The 16692-nt window shown below is 54.5% G+C and overlaps 1 protein-coding gene across 8 annotated transcripts in view; it reads left to right on the top strand.

Moving 5' to 3' along the window:
- Positions 1-13557, top strand: part of LOC135580679 (uncharacterized) — a 31247-nt gene extending 17690 nt beyond the window's left edge. For 2 of the 8 annotated variants that reach the window (XM_065077278.1, XM_065077277.1), the window contains 7 exons: positions 100-821; positions 1211-1781; positions 4480-4705; positions 5899-6106; positions 6253-6385; positions 6525-10540; positions 11175-13557. In XM_065077278.1, the coding sequence (XP_064933350.1) occupies positions 1522-1781; positions 4480-4705; positions 5899-6106; positions 6253-6385; positions 6525-6786 (1089 nt within the window). In that variant the 5' untranslated portion in view covers positions 100-821; positions 1211-1521 and the 3' untranslated portion in view covers positions 6787-10540; positions 11175-13557. Of the gene's footprint in view, positions 1-99; positions 822-1210; positions 1782-4479; positions 4706-4732; positions 6107-6252; positions 6386-6466; positions 10541-11174 lie in introns of those variants that run through there. The other 6 variants (XM_065077281.1, XM_065077280.1, XM_065077279.1 and 3 more) reach the window with 6 other exon arrangements.
- Positions 13558-16692: the final 3135 nt, after the last annotated feature.

The following is a 16692-nucleotide window of genomic DNA, read 5'->3' as shown; positions in this document are numbered from 1 at the left end:
TTGGTGTGCAAACGACATCCCTCCCTCGGTGCCTCCTTAAACGTTTAATGACGTAAATACTGCTCCTGCTAACGTTGTCGGCGCGGCTTCTTTCCTCAGGGGATCCGTCCGGCAGTCGGTGGCCCACGGTTGCTCGGCAACAGCAGAAGCGGATTGAAGGGACCGGCCGCTGGAGGATGCCGAAGCCTCCCGGGTCAGCGATGGGAGCAGCTTTGCGTAAAGCGAGGGGTACGTGAAGCCGGGCGTGCGGTGCCGACCGCGCAGCAGGTAAGGGAAGCTAAAGCTTTACCTCCAGGGACTTCTGCCCAGAAAGCTGAAGCAATTGCTCTCGCGTGAGCTGTAGAGTTACGCAAAGAGAAGAAGATTAGTAGCTGCACTGATTCGATGCAGGTTTCTTGAACGGTGCGGGCCCTTGAAGCCGTTTGAAAAGAATAAAGTGTATTAACGGCACAAGGGAGGCAGATTAAACGTGATGCTCCGGTTGCTGGAAGCTGTGCTGTTGCTAGGAGAGTTGCCGTCACGCGTTGCAACGGGCCTCAGAAGGGAAACGCTGCTCAGGAAACTGGCCATAAATTGGCAGGCGCCGCTGTAAAACCAGCCACCGAAAGGACAGAGACCGGTACAGAAGCCGCGTCTCTGAGCCCAGGTGGCCGTGTCCTCCAGCCAACGTTGGGAAACTGTAACAAAGAGGATAAGCAATTAATAGGAGATTTATAGCCCGATCAGAATTAGGGTCCAAAGGAGCCGTCACCGGCGACGGGAGAGCAGCGGCGCCTCGCGGCGCGAGGAGCTGAAGCGCTCTGTCGAGATCGGACGAACAGGTAAGAGCGAATTTAGAAGCTCTGTGCGAACGAGGCAATGGGAAACGTGCCTAGAAAACCATCTTGATGGTGCACGCGGGGTACAGACAAGAGCAGCCGGACGAGGGAAACGTACCAGGACAACGCTGGCAAAGGGAGTTCTCCGAGCTGCCTGGAAAAGGGGGGTGTCGATACCGGCCGGCACGAACGGCTCCCTTCTCGGGTCGGCCGGAAGCGTTGCCGTGCCGGGGGGCGGCTGCCGGCCTGCGGGCCGGGGCTGCGGCTGTTTGGGGCGCTGCCCCCGCTTTGTTTTCCTCGGGGAGCCCCCCCACGCTCGGGGGCTTGTGGGACGTGCACGTGCGAATGACACGGTGTTCCCAGCTGCTCTGTTCTCTGCCTTGTTTTTTCAGACGCCTGTCCCTGTTTTCTCTTCCCGCTTTTGAAGAGAAGCTGCCGAGTCAGCGTACGCTGCGGTGAAGTTCTACAAGATGCAGCCCTCAGGAACCGGTTGACGTGAGGGAAATGCTTTCTGACCGCCTGCGCGGTGAGGGGACGTTTTTCACCTTTTAGCTCCTTCTGCAGGACAAGAGGGAGACGGAAGGTTAAGTAACACGTTGTTTAGGAGCTGAGAGCTTGGTTTGTATCTAACTAATAATTAAGAGAATTGTTGTCAGCGAGAAACTAAACGATTACAACTAACCTCATCAAATGGAAGTCGAGAATGCGGCTTAGCAGCGCTGCTGACTCTGCCGTCCCGTTCCCTTCCCCGTTTCAGCCGGGGAGGCGGCCGGAGGACCCGCTCTGTGCGGCCGCGGGGCCCGCGGAGTCGAGGGCTCTGTCGGCGCGCCCCGGGGGTTTCTCTGGAGAGACTCCTCGTCTCGGTCGCGTCGCGGCGGGGACGGACGAGGACCTCTGGCGAGGGGTCTTTCTGCGCTGGGAGCCGGGACCGGGCACGCGCTCGCGGGGCGTCCGTAAGTCGCGGTACGGAATTTAGGCAGGATAGCGCGCACGGGCTTGCGAGCGCCTTACAGGCGTGCGGTGGTTGCTCGTGCGGCCAGCTTTTGGTGTCGGTTGTTCCGGCGCTCCGTCGCGGTGTAGAGCCGGCCCCGTACGTAGCGGTGAGGCGTACCGCAGTTCGGTTTGATTCTCGGATAGGCCTCGGCTCTGACTGTGCACTCGAACGCCAAAACCTACAGCGGAAGCTGCGGTGGCTTTAGCGTGCAAGGGGCGCGAGCGCCGTGAAGCCGCCCGTGTGGCCGAGCGTCCCGATCGCGGCGCTGAGCGTTAGACGGACTTGAGCCGCGTGCCGGAATTGTTTTGTTTTGGAGAGGGCGGGATAAACTTGGAGCACAACTTGTGAGGGCGGTACGTCGTGGGCAGGTTTTAGTATTGCCTGTGGAGTGCCGCTAGAAGCGTTCGTAGTTCTTGCTTGTCTCTGTTACAAGATGAGCCGTGTCGTCCTGCGTGACGCGTAACGGGAGGACGGCGTAGTAGCGGTGCTCTGCACAAGAGCCCGTTAGGGGGTATTTTAGCTCGCGGGAAAGGGATTGGGGAACCACCTGGTGGTAATGCGAGGAGAGCAGCCCTGGCGGAATCTGAGGAGCCGAGGCCGTTGTATAAATTGGACAAGGAAGGAAAGGCTGCGGGCACAGCGCGGTGCTGCACCCGGCCGCCCCAACGCGGTGCCGCGGCGCGCCTCGGTGCTGCCGCCCTGTGGCGAAACTCGGGTACTGCAGCGCACGGCAAGGGGGGGGGCAGAGACGCCGATCGAGCCGCGGGGGTTCGCGGTCGGGTCTGTGCGTGCCGGTGTCCGTCCCCCCCGACGGGGGTCAGGTCCCCATTGGTGTGTAGACGACACCCCTCCCTCGATGGCTCCTTAGGAGGGTTAATCCCAGTCCTCGTTCTTTTGGCAGCGGTGGGTCTGTGACCTCGTGGGAAGCCCAGGCTGCTGCACAGAGCTCGTCGGGAGAGGGAGCCGTGGAGGCGGGGGGCCTCGACGAGCCAGAGCTGCGGCAGACGGAGGGGGCGCGCGTGCTGCCCGGGGGCCGCGTCCGGCGGAGCCGAAGTGACCTGCGGCGGCAACGAGCGGGAGCCGCTCGGAGCTGGAGCGGCCGTTGGCCGCGCTTTCCCTGGGGAGGTGAGCGCGGGGAGCCCGGCCTCTCTCTCCCTCGGGGATTAAACCCGCGCCCGTCCGCGCCCTTCCCGGGGGCGGCGGCGAGGCGGGTCCCCCGGCTCTCCCGGGGCGGCCCCGCTGCCGGGGGGCGCGGGCGAGGCGGCGGCAGCGCCTCCTCGGTGCCGGGGGGCGGAGGGGAGAGAGACCTGCCGGCCGGAGCCGCGGGGCGCGCGGCCCCTCGGGCAGGGCGCTCCCGGTCTCTGGGCCACAGGCCGTGGGCGGCAGACGGGTTCAGGTGCTCTGGCCTGCTTTTTAGCCAGCGTGGCCTTCTCCGCGCCGTGAAGAAAATCCCGCGCGGTCGATTCCGCTCGCCGCTCGGGAGATGCCGCGTCTCTGGGGCCGTGGACTGGGGAAGAACGTTTGCGAGTTGGAGGGCGCTACAAGATATTCCGCGGGGAAGCCGGAGAAGAGGCAAATTGGCTGCCAGTGGAGTTGCGTTCCTTCGGTTTAGGACGTTCAGCTTGTCCTTCCAGAGAAGGAGCAGTCGTGGGTAGGGCCGAGAGAGGCTTTTAAGCGCGTGATCGGAATTGGAGCCAAATGGCACTCGACGTTGCCGCTGTGGGTCTTGGCTTTCAGTGGTTTCCCCGCGGCTGCCTGGTGTTTGGGAGCTCGGAGCGGGCATTTTTTTTCCCCCAAGGAGAGGCTGTGCTTGAAACAGAACTTGCTTGAAGAAGACAGACGAGGCGGGTGAGGATGCAGAGCGGGCCAATCAGATCGCTCGGGAGGGCTGGAGGGGCGGAGCGCCGATAGGCGGGGAGAATGGCAATTGTTGTGCGTAGGCAGCCAATGAGGTTGCCGGGGGGGCGGGCGTTGCGGTCTGTGTACTGCGCATGCCCAAATGGTGCAGTCCTCAGTCAGGTCCGACGCTGAGGCGGGCACCTGGGCGCGGAACGCGGGAAGGAGCATCCAATAGGAGGACGGCGCGGCGGGGTGGAAAGCAGCCAATCAGAGCGCGCCGTCTCAATCCCGTTTGAACAGCTGCCTCCCTGGCAAACGCGTCCGTGGGGTCTCGGGGCGGGTAGCGGGAGTTAACGGGGAAACGGGGGTCGGGGCGAGGGAGGGGAGGCTGTGGAGCGCTTATTTTGGCCTCTCCGTCCCTTTTACCTCTCTCTCCCTCTCTCTGTGTCACCTTGTCTTGCTCCCTGTCCCTGTCTTTCTGTGATAAGCTGATCTGCTCTTTGCCCTTCTTTTTTTTTGTGGAATCACAGGCTCCTTCTGTTTGGAAAAGACACGTGCAATTTTAAATTTGGGTTTGAATTCTAGGCTTTTTTTTCCCCATTAGCCTGGGGATGCAGAGCGGGCCAATCAGATGGCGCGGGAGGGCTGGAGGGCTGGAGGAGCGGAGCGCTGGTTGGCTGCCTAGGCACGTCAGTTACCATTCTGTCTGCCTATCAGATTGCCAGAGGGGCGGGCGTCGAGGGCTGGGTACTGCGCATGCCCTAAAGCGCGAGCGCTGCACCCGGCCGCCCCAACGCGGAACTCTAATGTGGAATTCCTGTGTTTCAGAGGGGGAGCTGTGCAGGAGGAGAAATTTCTCCCTGTCCGTTGCAGAGAAAACAGAATAATCCCACATCAAAGCTGTCCTAGAGAAGTACTTGCTGTTTGTCATTGCGGTTCTAGAGCAGCCCGATGTGCTGTTAAAGGTTGTGGTGGTGCGGGTCAGGGATCCCCAGGCTGTGCCGAGACCGCAGGACGGCTGCTGGTGGAACAAAGTCAAGGACAACTTCTCAGAGTAAGAACCTCTCTATTTGTTCTCCTCGGGACACATCCCTTTGCCTCTGGACCCCTCACAAGCTCACTCGCCACCTTGTTCCCTCAGAAACCCGTTTCCTCCCAGTTCCTCTGCGATTACCCTGCCTGCCTTTGGGTCCCTGCAGGCTCGTTGGTGGCATCACGGTGCCTGTTTGACCTTTTGCCCCGTTAAATTCCCCTCTTTTCTCTCTTCCCCTCAAAACTTCCCCAGTTGCTCTTGTCACATCCCAGAGGCCTCATTTTCCCCTCTTGTTTCCTCTCAGGACCCCCATCTGTTGGCCCCTGTCGAGGGTTTAGATTGCGGGGTGACAGTAAAACCCTGGCAGATGTATTGTTAACCCCGTCTCCCCCCCACTTCCCCCTTTTGCCCCTCCCTCTCCCCCCTTCCCACTCAGGACAGGCGATCCGGAGGGAAAGAAGGACAGAGAGAAGAGAGTTGGAAAAACTGACAATGTTTTACTAATGCTATTTTAAGAGTAGAGAAAATAATACAAAACCAATCCTGAAAGTCTCAGCAACTGCAGAGCCAGCACCTGAAGTCCTGGACTGGACTCTGCAGCCAACCGGAGCTGGATTCAGTCTCTCAGTAGGCCTCAGTTTGCAGGGACGACTAGCAAGGTCCTCTCCTAATGTCACCATAAGCAGAAGGGACGAAAAGGGGCAAAGAGGACAAGATCCTCATGATCTGCCACTTCTATATGAAGTATTCATGTGAAGGGGATGTTATACACGGTTGGTCAGTTTGTTGGTCACCTGTTTCTTGTTGCTCCTCTTGCAAGATGTGAATCTGTCCTTATCAACAAGTAAGCATTCCATTGCAGTGTTTATCAAAACATGTATGTATCTGGTTCTCCAGGAAAAGGCAGCTAATATGAAGCTTTAGCTGACAGGCAAATTCACTGAAAGAGAAACTTGTTTTTTAATGAAACCAGGACAGCCCCCACCCCAATCCCCTCAGGACTCCTCTGATTCCCATCTGCTCCTCTCAGGACAGCTGAGCTTGTCTTTTGGGGCCCCTGAGAGCCCCCATTTACCTTCTTTTACCTACCTTTGTTGTTGTTCCCAGCCTATCCTGGTGTTTTCCATCCTTCAGGACTTACTTATTACTGTTGTGAGAGTCCGAGAGAAAAGGAGGAGTGTCTGTGACTTACAACTGTCGTTGTTGATCTACAGTGTTTTAGAGACGGATTCTTGCAGGATCTATTTCTGGTTCGTCCTTCACTCCTCCCCAGACCGCAGCGCTGGTCCGAGTTCCCCAGCACACGTGTGTGTGTCCAGCCGGGTGCGCTGGGGGAGCGCGTCAGGGCGGGCAGACGGCTGAATGGACGCGCTGTCAGCGACTGCGGAACGAGCTGGGGCTGCTTTGACCGTGTCCAGCCTTGTGCGTGTGGTTTGTTTTCACTTGCAGGCTGAAACAGCAGTTTCCTTAATTAAAAACACCCCAACATGTGCCCCGGCCCCCAACAAAAATAACGCCAAAAATGCCACTGAAAGAAACACAGGGAGTTTTTAAAAAATTTCCTTTAGCTTTCTCTCCCCTCCACCCCTACCCTGCTGCGTTCAGTGCAGTGAATGACCGTGAGGAGATGGCTGTGGATCTGGCTGTTGAAGGGTGTGTGAAGGAGAAGGAGGTGTGTGTAGAGCAGGATTGGTGGTGGAGGTGAGTGCAGCTGGTTCGGGTGTGGGGCTGTAAATTCTTTTTGGAGGCTTCCTAGTTTCTGGTGTCACCTGCGGGGTGAAGTGTGACTCTGTGCAGGTTTGAAAGGTGCAACGTGCAGAGCTCCCTCATTTGCCACCAGATCTCCCAATCACAGAGACAGCGTCGCTGTGCAGCTGCTAAGGACAGCGCGTCTCGTGCAGAACAGCATCCTTTGTGCTCTGTGTGCGTGTTCCTCCTTTGAAATGAAGTTGGGCCGCCCGGTGTTCCACGTTACGTGTGGTACCTGCTGGGCTGAGTCTCCTCCCCGCGCTCCGGTCGGTTCCGTCGCGCTGCCGCAGCCCCGGCAGCACCGCGGCGTTCGCTGGACGCGTTGTTGGCGGAGCCGGCACCGACAATCTTGACACGTCGAGGCGCTGCGGTGGGTTTGCCTGGAAATTCCAAGGTAATTCCAAGGCAGACAGTAATAATCCCCAATTTATGTAGTAAAATTTAAGAGTGGAATATAAATGCTGGAGCACTAATTGGAAGTAATACCTGTAGAGAAAAAAACCTCTAGTTTATATCTACAATAAAAAATAATGTGTGCTAGTAAATCCGCCTGGTAGTAATGTAATGATAAAAATGTTAAAGTGTAAATAGATGAAATTATATAGACATGAGCAAGAAGTAAATTTAATTTCAGCTATTACTTGGTGAAGTAGGCAGCAGTTGTTCCCAATCTGAATGCTAGTTTAAAAAACACATTGTTTGGAATTCCTTTTAAATGATAAAGGCAGAAAACTAATGTGGAGTCATTGGTAGCTTCATTTGAACAACCGTTATGAAATAAACCGCAGACACAAATGACTGCATAGGAAACAAAGTGAGGAAGCTTTAGATTTTAAACAGCATTGGAAAGTGATCGGGAGTGTTTAGTATTTAAATTATAACAGAGCCATGAGATGGGAGGCAACAAAGCTCAGAACCAAACAGAGTCAAAACGTTACATTTCTTTTTTTAAAGAGAAGTATAAAGGAACCACGAAGTAGTGGCTGTTTATAAACAGAGGTATTAAAAAGTTCCCAGGCAGTAATGATTCCCAACAGAACACTAAAAGATACTTAGATGTAAAATAATATTAGAAAACAGTTATGACAGTCTGAATTTAACCACAGCTTTTTTGGGGTTGTGCAAAAACATGACCGCTATTAATTACCTCTGAGTTAAAATAAAAAGACATCAAACTAGATGTGATTAACAACAGCTAATTTTAATTTTTCAGTGTGCTATCCAGTCCGGCTTCTCCCTCCAAGGGCGTGGTCTGAGAAAGCCACACCCCCAACTCCCCCCCGTCCAAGCTCCGCCCCTGCCAGTCTGTGCCCTCCCCGAGGCGCGTGTCCCTTACAGACCCCTCCCAGCAGCATAATGCCTCGAAGCCCCGCCCGCGGCTCCACCCCTAAACTCAGCCCCTGCTAAACCACGCCCCCTCAGAGCACGTGCTGTACAGAGCCCACCCTACTCTCGGCTCCACCCCTCCCTTCCTAAGCTACGCCCTCTTTGGGCGTGTCCTTCTCCCTACCCCAAGCGGCTCCTCCTATGGGGGTGTGACACACGGAGGCCCCACCCCCTGCCCAGTTCCCCCAGGTGGGCCTCCCAATGGGCGTGTCCTCCCAGTCCACGCCCCTCAGCACAGATCCCACCCCCGTGGGTGGGGCTACACCCAGCTGCGCGCGCGGCGCCCCCACCCATACGTGACCCTAAGTAACCCCATGGCAGCCCTATGGCTGCCCCACAGGTACCGCTACAGCAGCCCTGCTCCTGCCCCGCAAGAGCTCCAGACACGCCTCTGCAGAGCCCCCACAGCAGCCACTTCAGTGCCCCACAGCTATCACCACAGCCGCCCCATTCCGCCCCACGGCCGCCGCTGCGGGACCCCTGGAGCCCCCGGCCCCACACCCGCCCCGCAGCCCCACAGCGCGCGGTCTCGCAGCCGCGGTGCCGGTGAAGCCACGTGCCGGCCGCGGCCGGAGGAGCCGCCGGTTTTCCCCCCCGCACCCCCCGATCGCTGCTGCCGCGGCTGGAGGAGCCGCCGGTTTCCCCCCCTCACACGCCCCGATCGCTGCTGCTGCCGCGGCCAGAGGAGCCGCCGGTTTTGCCCCCACATCCCCCGATCGCTGCTGCTGCCACGGCCGGAGGAGCCGCCGGTTTTCCGCCCAGCCCCGACTCTCCTCCTTCCTCCTCAATCGCCGCTGCATGCCGCCACGATGTCTTCTCTTCCGCCATCTTGTTTCCCCCTTCTGCTCTCATTCGCTATTTTATACCGAGGGAGGGAGGAGGCGCTCGCTGATTGGCTGACAGTGTCAGCCTCGGAAGTCGTCCATTGGCTCATCCCCACGAGGGATTCTCCGAGGGGGTGGGAGAAAGGCGCTGATTGGTCACCGTGTCGCTGAGGGGAGGAAGTCACTGATTGGTCACTTTCCGCCGAAGTTCGCCCTCCCAGTAACAGGCGCTGATTCGCTAGCGCCCCTGAGGTAGAAAAGGCGCTGATTGGTCGGCGTTTTCTCGCCGACGTTAGCCCACAGCAACGAAGCGCTGATTGGGCAGCGCGGCTGACGGGCCGGCTCGGCCATTGGCAGGAGGGCGGGCGGGGGGCGGGACCGGGCGGGACAACGAGGTAATAAATGGGGCGGCGCAGAACGCGCGCAGGACCAGAAAGGCGGAGGCGGCAGCGGCAGCGCGAGCTCATCGCCCCCCCCCCCCCCCCGCGGCGGGAAACCGGAGAACGGCAGGAACGGCGGCCGGAATCAGTTAACGGGGCGGGTCAGGGCGGTAATTATCGTGCGGGTGTTAATTGGGGCTCGGCGGGTTAATGAGTGACCGGCGGGCTGGGGTGTATCCGGGGGTTTTGATCGGAACTGGGGTTTTAAAGCCGCGGGTTTGTGGGGGGGGGGGCGATTAAGGCTCCCGGAGCCGCTTTAGCGGCTTAAATCGTTGTGTTGAACGCGGGAGGAGCCGGTTCGGGGCTTTTCTCAGCAAGCGGGGCTGGTTTGGGTCTAATTCGGCTTTTAAAAGATGTTTTTACGTAATTTTTGGGTGCCGATTTGTGCCAGAAGGCGCCTTTGAAGCCTGTTTATTGAGGGTTTATCAGGAGAATTAAAGTTTAAAGCTCGGGGAGATTTGGGGCTTTTCCCCGGGATTTTGAGTCCAAATCGGTTTTTTTAGAGCCCTTATTTATTTAAATTGTTATGTTTAAAGGGTTTATTTGAGGTTTTATTTGGAACATTTTGGGCGGGTTTGAGGCTCCTAAGATTTAATTGTTGGTTTATTATTTGATTTATTATTTCACTGCGGTGCGGGGCTTCTGAAGACGCTGAGTTGTTTCAATTATTTAGCGCTGTGAGGACCCGTTTTGGGGCCGTTGGGGTCTAAATCGGCTTTTTGAAAGGTTTATTTAACGCGTTTAAAGTTTGAGGGGCCGATTTGCGACTTTAAAGCTTTTTGAATCTACTTATTGATAAGAATTTATACAATAGATTAATATTTAAAGCCCGGGGGGAGATTTGGGGCTGTTTCCCAGGATTGCGAGTCCAAATGCGTTTTTTTCTGTTAACCGCTTATTAATTTAAATTATTATATTTAAACGGGGCTTTTTGAGGTTTTATGAGGGTTTTTTTGAGCATTTTGGGCGGTTCTGAGGCTCCTAAAGCCGCTTAATTGTTTAAATTATTAATTGTTAAAATAATGTAAGTAGTTGTTGAAATAAGTGTGTAAGTTATTGTATTTAAAGCCGGGAGGGGCATTTCGTTGCTTTTTGGGGGGTTTTAGGGCTGAATTCACTTCATTGAACGTGTCTAGAGCTGGGGGTCCCAGATCTGGTGCTGATTTGGCCCCAAAAAAAGCTTTAAAATCTATTTATTTATATAATTTACTGAATTAATATTTAAGCGGGAACATGTTCGGCTTTTTTAACCCGCCGCCATTTTGTCTCCCCCGTCCCGCTCTCCCTCACGCTGAGGGGGCCGAGGAGACGCTCGCTGATTGGCCGGTGCCGTCTGGCGGGAAAGCCTCCCCCGGCTCAGCCCCGCTCGGCTGTCTCCGAGGGAGAGAAAGGCGCTGATTGGTCGCTGCCTCTGAGGAGAGAAAGGCGCTGATTGGTCGCCGCCTCCCTAAACCCACGTAATTGTTTACATTCCATTTTAAAATTTATTTCTATATTTTAATTTAATTTAACTTATTTTTAATTTAATTTAAATTTAAATTATTAAAGTTAATTTTAATTTAATAGTAAATATATAGACTAAATCAGTATAGCAATATGCTACTATAAACGATATAATATGATGAATAGTAGAAATATATAATATATAATCTGATATAATTAACTGATCAACTAATACTCATTGATATTATGTAATGAAATTTATAATTAATATATAATGGCGTAATATAATGATATCTATAATATACTATTGTAATGATATTCATTAAATATTAATATATACTATATATATTATGTATAATTACTATGTAATGTATCTAATCTATTTTTACATATATATCTTATTATATAAAGCTGTGAGGGACCATATTTGGGCGGGATTTTGAGATTTTTAAGGCTGTTTGGTCTCAAATTCAATTTACTTCATTTTGGGGCTGTTTTTAGGATAATTTGTGCTCAAAGAAGCTTTCAAGATCCATTTTTTTGGCAGTTAATTTGCTCACTCGGTTAATGTTGAAGCGGGGGGATTTGGGGCTGTTTCCCAGGACTGTGACACAAATAACGGCCCTTTCCTTCCCTTTCCCACTGCAGCTCCTGCGCAGAGAACAGCGAAGGCAGCCTGGCCACGCCCCCTCCGGCTGACCGTGCGTGCCCCCCCCCGCAACTCGGCTGACCGCGTGCCCCCCCCAACTCCGGCTGACTGTGCCCCCCCGCCCCCCGGCTGATCCCGTGCCCCCCCCACTGCACTCCTGCTGACTGTGCGCCCCCCCCACCTCCTCCGGCTGGCCACATCTCCACTGCACACCATGGCGGGGATGGGGCGGGGGGGGATCACAAGGGTCTATGGGGCGGTGTGGGGGTCAGGGCGGCTGTGGGGTCAATGGGGTTGTTGTGGGGTGAAACACCCCTGAAGAGGCTGAACACCCTGCAGGTGAGTGACCCACACAGTGCCCCACAGTGCCCCATAGCACCTCCATTCTGCCCTACGGATCTACAACACTGCCCCACAGCACCCTATATCTCCTGCTTGCTATCCCACAGCACCCCATGGCTTCTCCACTCTGCCCCATATGTCTACAGCAGTGCCACAGAGTACCTCATATGTCTTCCACTCTGCCCCATGGGTGCAGAGTGCTGCCCTACAGCACCCTATAGCTCCTGTACTCTGCCCCACAGATCCACAGTGCTGTCCCACAGCACCCTATAGCTCATCTGGCCTATAGACCCACTGTACTGCCCTACAATGCCCCATGGCTCCTACACTCTGCCCCATAGACCCACAACACTGCCTCACAACACCCCATTGCTCCTGCACTCTGCTCCATGGATGCCCAGTACTGCCCAACAGCACCATATAGGTCCTGTACTCTGCCCCATACATCCACAGGAGTGCCCCCCAGCACCCTATGGCTCCTGCATTCTGACCCATGGATGCCCAGTACTGCCCCACAGCACCATATAGGTCCTGTACTCTGCCCCATACATCCACAGGAGTGCCCCCCAGCACCCCATGGCTCCTGCACTCTGCCCCATGGATGCCCAGTACTGCCCCACAGCACCGTATAGCTCCTCTACTCTGCCCCATACATCCACAGGAGTGCCCCCCAGCACCCCATTGTGACTCTACTCTTCCCCATAGACCCACAGTGCTGCCGCACAGGACTCTACTCTGCCCCTTAGACCCAGAGAGCTGCCCCACAGCAGCCTGTAGGTGCTGCGTTCTGCCCCATTGGTGCAAAGTGCTGCCCCACAGCGCCCCACACCTCTGTCCACCTGACCACCCTTCCCTCCTGACTGCGCCTGCACTGCCCACTATGGGTGGGTCACAAGGGTCTATGGGGCGGTGTGGGGGTCAGGGGGGCTGTGGGGTCAATGGGGTTGTTGTGGTGTGAAACACCCCTGAAGAGGCTGAACCCCCTACAGGTGAGTGACCCACACAGTGACCCACAGCAGCCCATAGCCCCTCTGCCCTATAGAGTCACTGCACCCCATAGCTGCTTTTACTCTGCCCCATAAATGGACAGCAGTGCTCCACAGCACCCTAAGTCTCCACTGTGCCCCATAGACACACAGTGCTGTCCCACAGCACCCCATATCTTGTTCACTCTGCCCTATAGACCCACAGTGTAACCCTACAGCACCCCATAGATCCTCTGCCCTATAGATCAACAGCACTGTCCCAGAAAACACCATAGCTTCTTCCCACTAGCCCATAGGCCAGCAATTCTGCCCTACAGCGCACTAGCTCCTGCACCCTGCCCCATAGACCCACAGCAGTGCCCCACAGATCCAGTCTGCCCTATACAGCCACAGCACTGCTCTGCAGCACCATATACTTCCAGCACTCTGGCCCATTGATATGTAGCACCCCACAGCTGCTGCATTCTGCCCATAGATCGACGTTCCTGGGTCCCCTCACCCCACCAGCTGTCCTGGGTTGCGATGCTGCACGGGGCCCTGTGCACAACAAAATGAGGACAGCATGGCTGCTGGGCGCCACCCTGCTTGGAATCCAAGATGGCTGGGGGGGGAGGGCTGGCAGCCATGCTGGCACTGCCGGAGGGGCTGTTGGTCTGCGCCGAGCTCAGGCGGCAGCTCCCGGCTGTATCGGCTGCTCCTGTGGCCCTGCACCCTGCCCATGGGAACAAGGTGGCTGCCCTGATGGGCGTGGCCATCTCGGCTGCTGTGTCCCTGCTGGTGGGCGGGGCCATGGCTGTCATGGCTGCCAAGCCTGTGCTGGAAGGGTGGGGCTGAGGTGGGCGGTGCCTGCCTAGGGTGGCCATTTTGGGGTGGGGCCCAAGGTGGGTGGTGGGGCCTGTGGCTCTGTTTACCCCTGACGGCCATCTTGGAAAAGGGCAGCGCTGTGCCGCTGCCATCCTGACGTTGCTCCCCCAGGGCCATGTTGGGGGATTTTTAACCTGGTTTTGGGGCCAATTCTCACCCAATAAAATTAAATAATGTAAAAAAACCTTAAGCATTTGGTTTCTTCCATTTCCAGTGAAGGATTTGGGGGTGGGGTTTAGGGTTGAGGGTGGGGCTGAAGGTGTGGGTGGGGCCACTGCCAACCCCACCTCCCTCCCAAGCTCTCCCCAATGTGCCTTCTTGAAGGGGTGTGCCCCAACCAGGCCCCACCCCCTTTCCAAGTACCCCACCCTCCCCACTGGGCTCCTCCCCCTTGACCCACACTTCCACCCCCATTGGTGGGCTCCCTGCAGGGGGTGTGGCCTACAGACCTACAACTCTTTCCCCTCCCCTGCTGAGCCATGTACCCGACAGGGCATGACAGGGGCAGACAAAGCTCAAGAAAGACCAACAGAGCCAGGCAGGGCCTGAGAGAGCTGGAGAAAGTCCAACAGAGCCTGACAGGGCCCGAGAGAGCTTGACGGGTCCTCACAGAGCCTGACAAAGCTTGGCAGAGCCCAACAGGACCCGTCAGGGCCTGACAAATCTTGTCAGTTCCTGATAGAGCCCCAATGTGTATGACAGAGCCCTGGGGGTCTCAACAGAGCCTGAGAAATCTTGACAGGGCTCAGCAGACCCCAAGAGGTCTCGACAGGGCCCTACAGAGCCCACCAAAACCTGATAGAGCCTGACAGACCCAACAGGTCTCGACAGAGCCCTACAGAGCCCATCAAAGCCTGACAGAGCCTGATAGACCCCAAGAGGTCTCACAGGGCTTCACAAAAACCAACAATGTCTGACAGAGCCCAACAGGAGTGCAGGTGCTGTCACTTCCAGTGAGGGTCCAGGTGATTTGATAAGGGTGGTGTGTGGGGCCTGGGGTGATTGACCCCTCCCCTTTCCCAGGGGATTGTGGGAAGGGGTGGGCGGGGCTCAGGGTATTTGAGCCCCAGTCCCCAGGTGGGGAGCTCATTCTGCTGCTGGGCTGCTTGGGTGCTGGTTCTCTGCTGCTCCTTTAGCAGTCGGCAGCTTTTGAGCTGTTTAAGCTGCATGGACAGATGTGTTTGGAGAAGTGGAGATGTCTGCTTGAGGTAGGACCTTCAGGAGCAGAAGAGTTTCAATTGCAGCTGTAGTTGAAAGTATGTTTGTAACTATTTTTCATTTATTGCATCAATTCCTGGTACTTGGTGTTTTCCATAAATTCCTGATTGCAATGAAGATGGGGTGTTAATTCTTGGTTTGTATTGGTGTGTAACAAGTTGCTGATACAATCTCTACTCCTAGGATGCTCAGGTTATCTTCCAGGGGTTAGGATGAGCATCTCGTATCTGTAGGTGGAGTTTTAGCATTTCTGAAGGAAGCAGCAGGACCATAAGGCAGAGTGTCTTTCAAGCTACGGGGTGGCTCATGGCCTCCCTGATCACCCACAGAACAGTGTGTTGTCCACAGACCCTTTGCAGTGTGCGGTGGACCCCGGTAGATCTTTCAAATGTAACTCCCAGAACTCAGTCAAGGTGAACGATGGCTAGGGAACTAGTATGGACAACTGCTATCTGAGTGCTTATTATTGTGTATGTCTTTTCGTATTGTGGGTGATTGTTGAGGGTTAAGATTGTGGGGTGACAATAAAACCCTGGCAGATGTATTGTTAACCCCCTCTCCCGCCTCCCCACACTTCCCCCTCCCTCTCCCCCCTTTTCCCTAAGGAGAGGCAATTGGGAGGAAAAGAAGCACAGAGTGAAGAGAGTTGGAAAAAAATTAAAGATGTTTTACTAATGCTACTAATAAGAATAGAGAAAATAATACAAAATATACAAAACCAATCTTGAAAGTCTCAGCAACTGCAGAGCCAGCACCCAAAGTCCTGGACTGGACTCTGCAGCCAGCCGGAGCTGGATTCAGTCTGTCACTGGCCTCAGTTCGCAGGGACGACTAGCAAGGTCCTCTCCTAATGTCGGCCATAAGCAGAAGGGAAAAGGGAAAAGCACACGAGATCCTCGTGATCTCCCACTTTTATATGCAGTATTCACGTGAATGGGATGTTATACACAGTTGGTCAGTTTCTTGCTCACTTGTTTCTCGTCGCCCCTCTCGCGAGATGTCCATCTGTGCTTATCAATAAGTTTGCATTCCATTGCTAGGTTTACCAAAACATGTGTCTGGTTCTCCAGGAAAATGCAGTTAATATGAAGCTTTAGCTGACAGGCAAATTCACTGAAACTTGTTTTTAGCAAAACCAGGACATTCCACCCCTTATAATATGCCATTCACTGAATGCTTAAACCTTATCAGTACAATCTATCAACACAATCTAATTACTCACTACTACTATATATATATATACATATGTACATATATACACAGGAGTAATTAATCAGTAGACCATCCTTTGAAAAGTTCATTAAGTTCATTTTGTCACGACAGTCTCCCAGGGCAGGAAAAATGGTACAAGTGCATCTCATGACCACTGTTTGTGGGTTAAAGACATCAACTTCGATGAAGTTGTCAGGCACCACTCGAAGAAGCTAGCTCTGGTTTCGTCATCACTGTTTTGATCTGAAAAACACTTATTAAACATTGTTAGCATGGCAATTCACATCATGCAGTTCAGTATTGCGTATTTTCACCTGAACTCAAATCCCCTTGAGGTACACACCGAACTTCTCCATCCTTAAGCATCACCCACCAGGTGCTGCCAGGTCCCTGGGCAAAAACAATCCCACGAATGGGCTTGCCTTTGCCTGAGACAGGAGTAACCCAGACTGCCTTTCCTAACATGTTTTTCATGTGTACTACAGGGACTTTATCTCCTTCTACAGTCCGTAGCATTTCTGACTGGGCAGGCCCGGCTCGATTGGTTGATCCCCTGGTGTTGACCAACCAAGTGGCTTTTGCTAAATGTGAATCCCAGTTTTTAAAGGTTCCACCACCAAGTGCCTTTAGTGTAGTTTTTAGCAAACCATTGTACCTTTCAATTTTCCCAGAGGCTGGTGCATGATATGGAATATGATACACCCACTCAATACCATGTTCTTTGGCCCAATTGTCTATAACACTGTTTTTGAAATGAGTACCATTGTCTGATTCAATTCTTTCTGGCGTACCTTGTCGCCAAAGGACTTGCTTTTCAAGGCCCAAGATGGTATTTCGGGCTGTAGCATGAGGTACGGCATATGTTTCCAACCATCCAGTGGTTGCTTCCACCATT

This window comes from Columba livia, chromosome 12 (genome assembly GCF_036013475.1).
Source record: "Columba livia isolate bColLiv1 breed racing homer chromosome 12, bColLiv1.pat.W.v2, whole genome shotgun sequence".
Classification (NCBI taxonomy): domain Eukaryota; kingdom Metazoa; phylum Chordata; class Aves; order Columbiformes; family Columbidae; genus Columba; species Columba livia.
The sequence above is the reverse complement of the archived record's forward strand: the minus strand, read 5'-3'. Positions and strand labels throughout refer to the sequence as shown.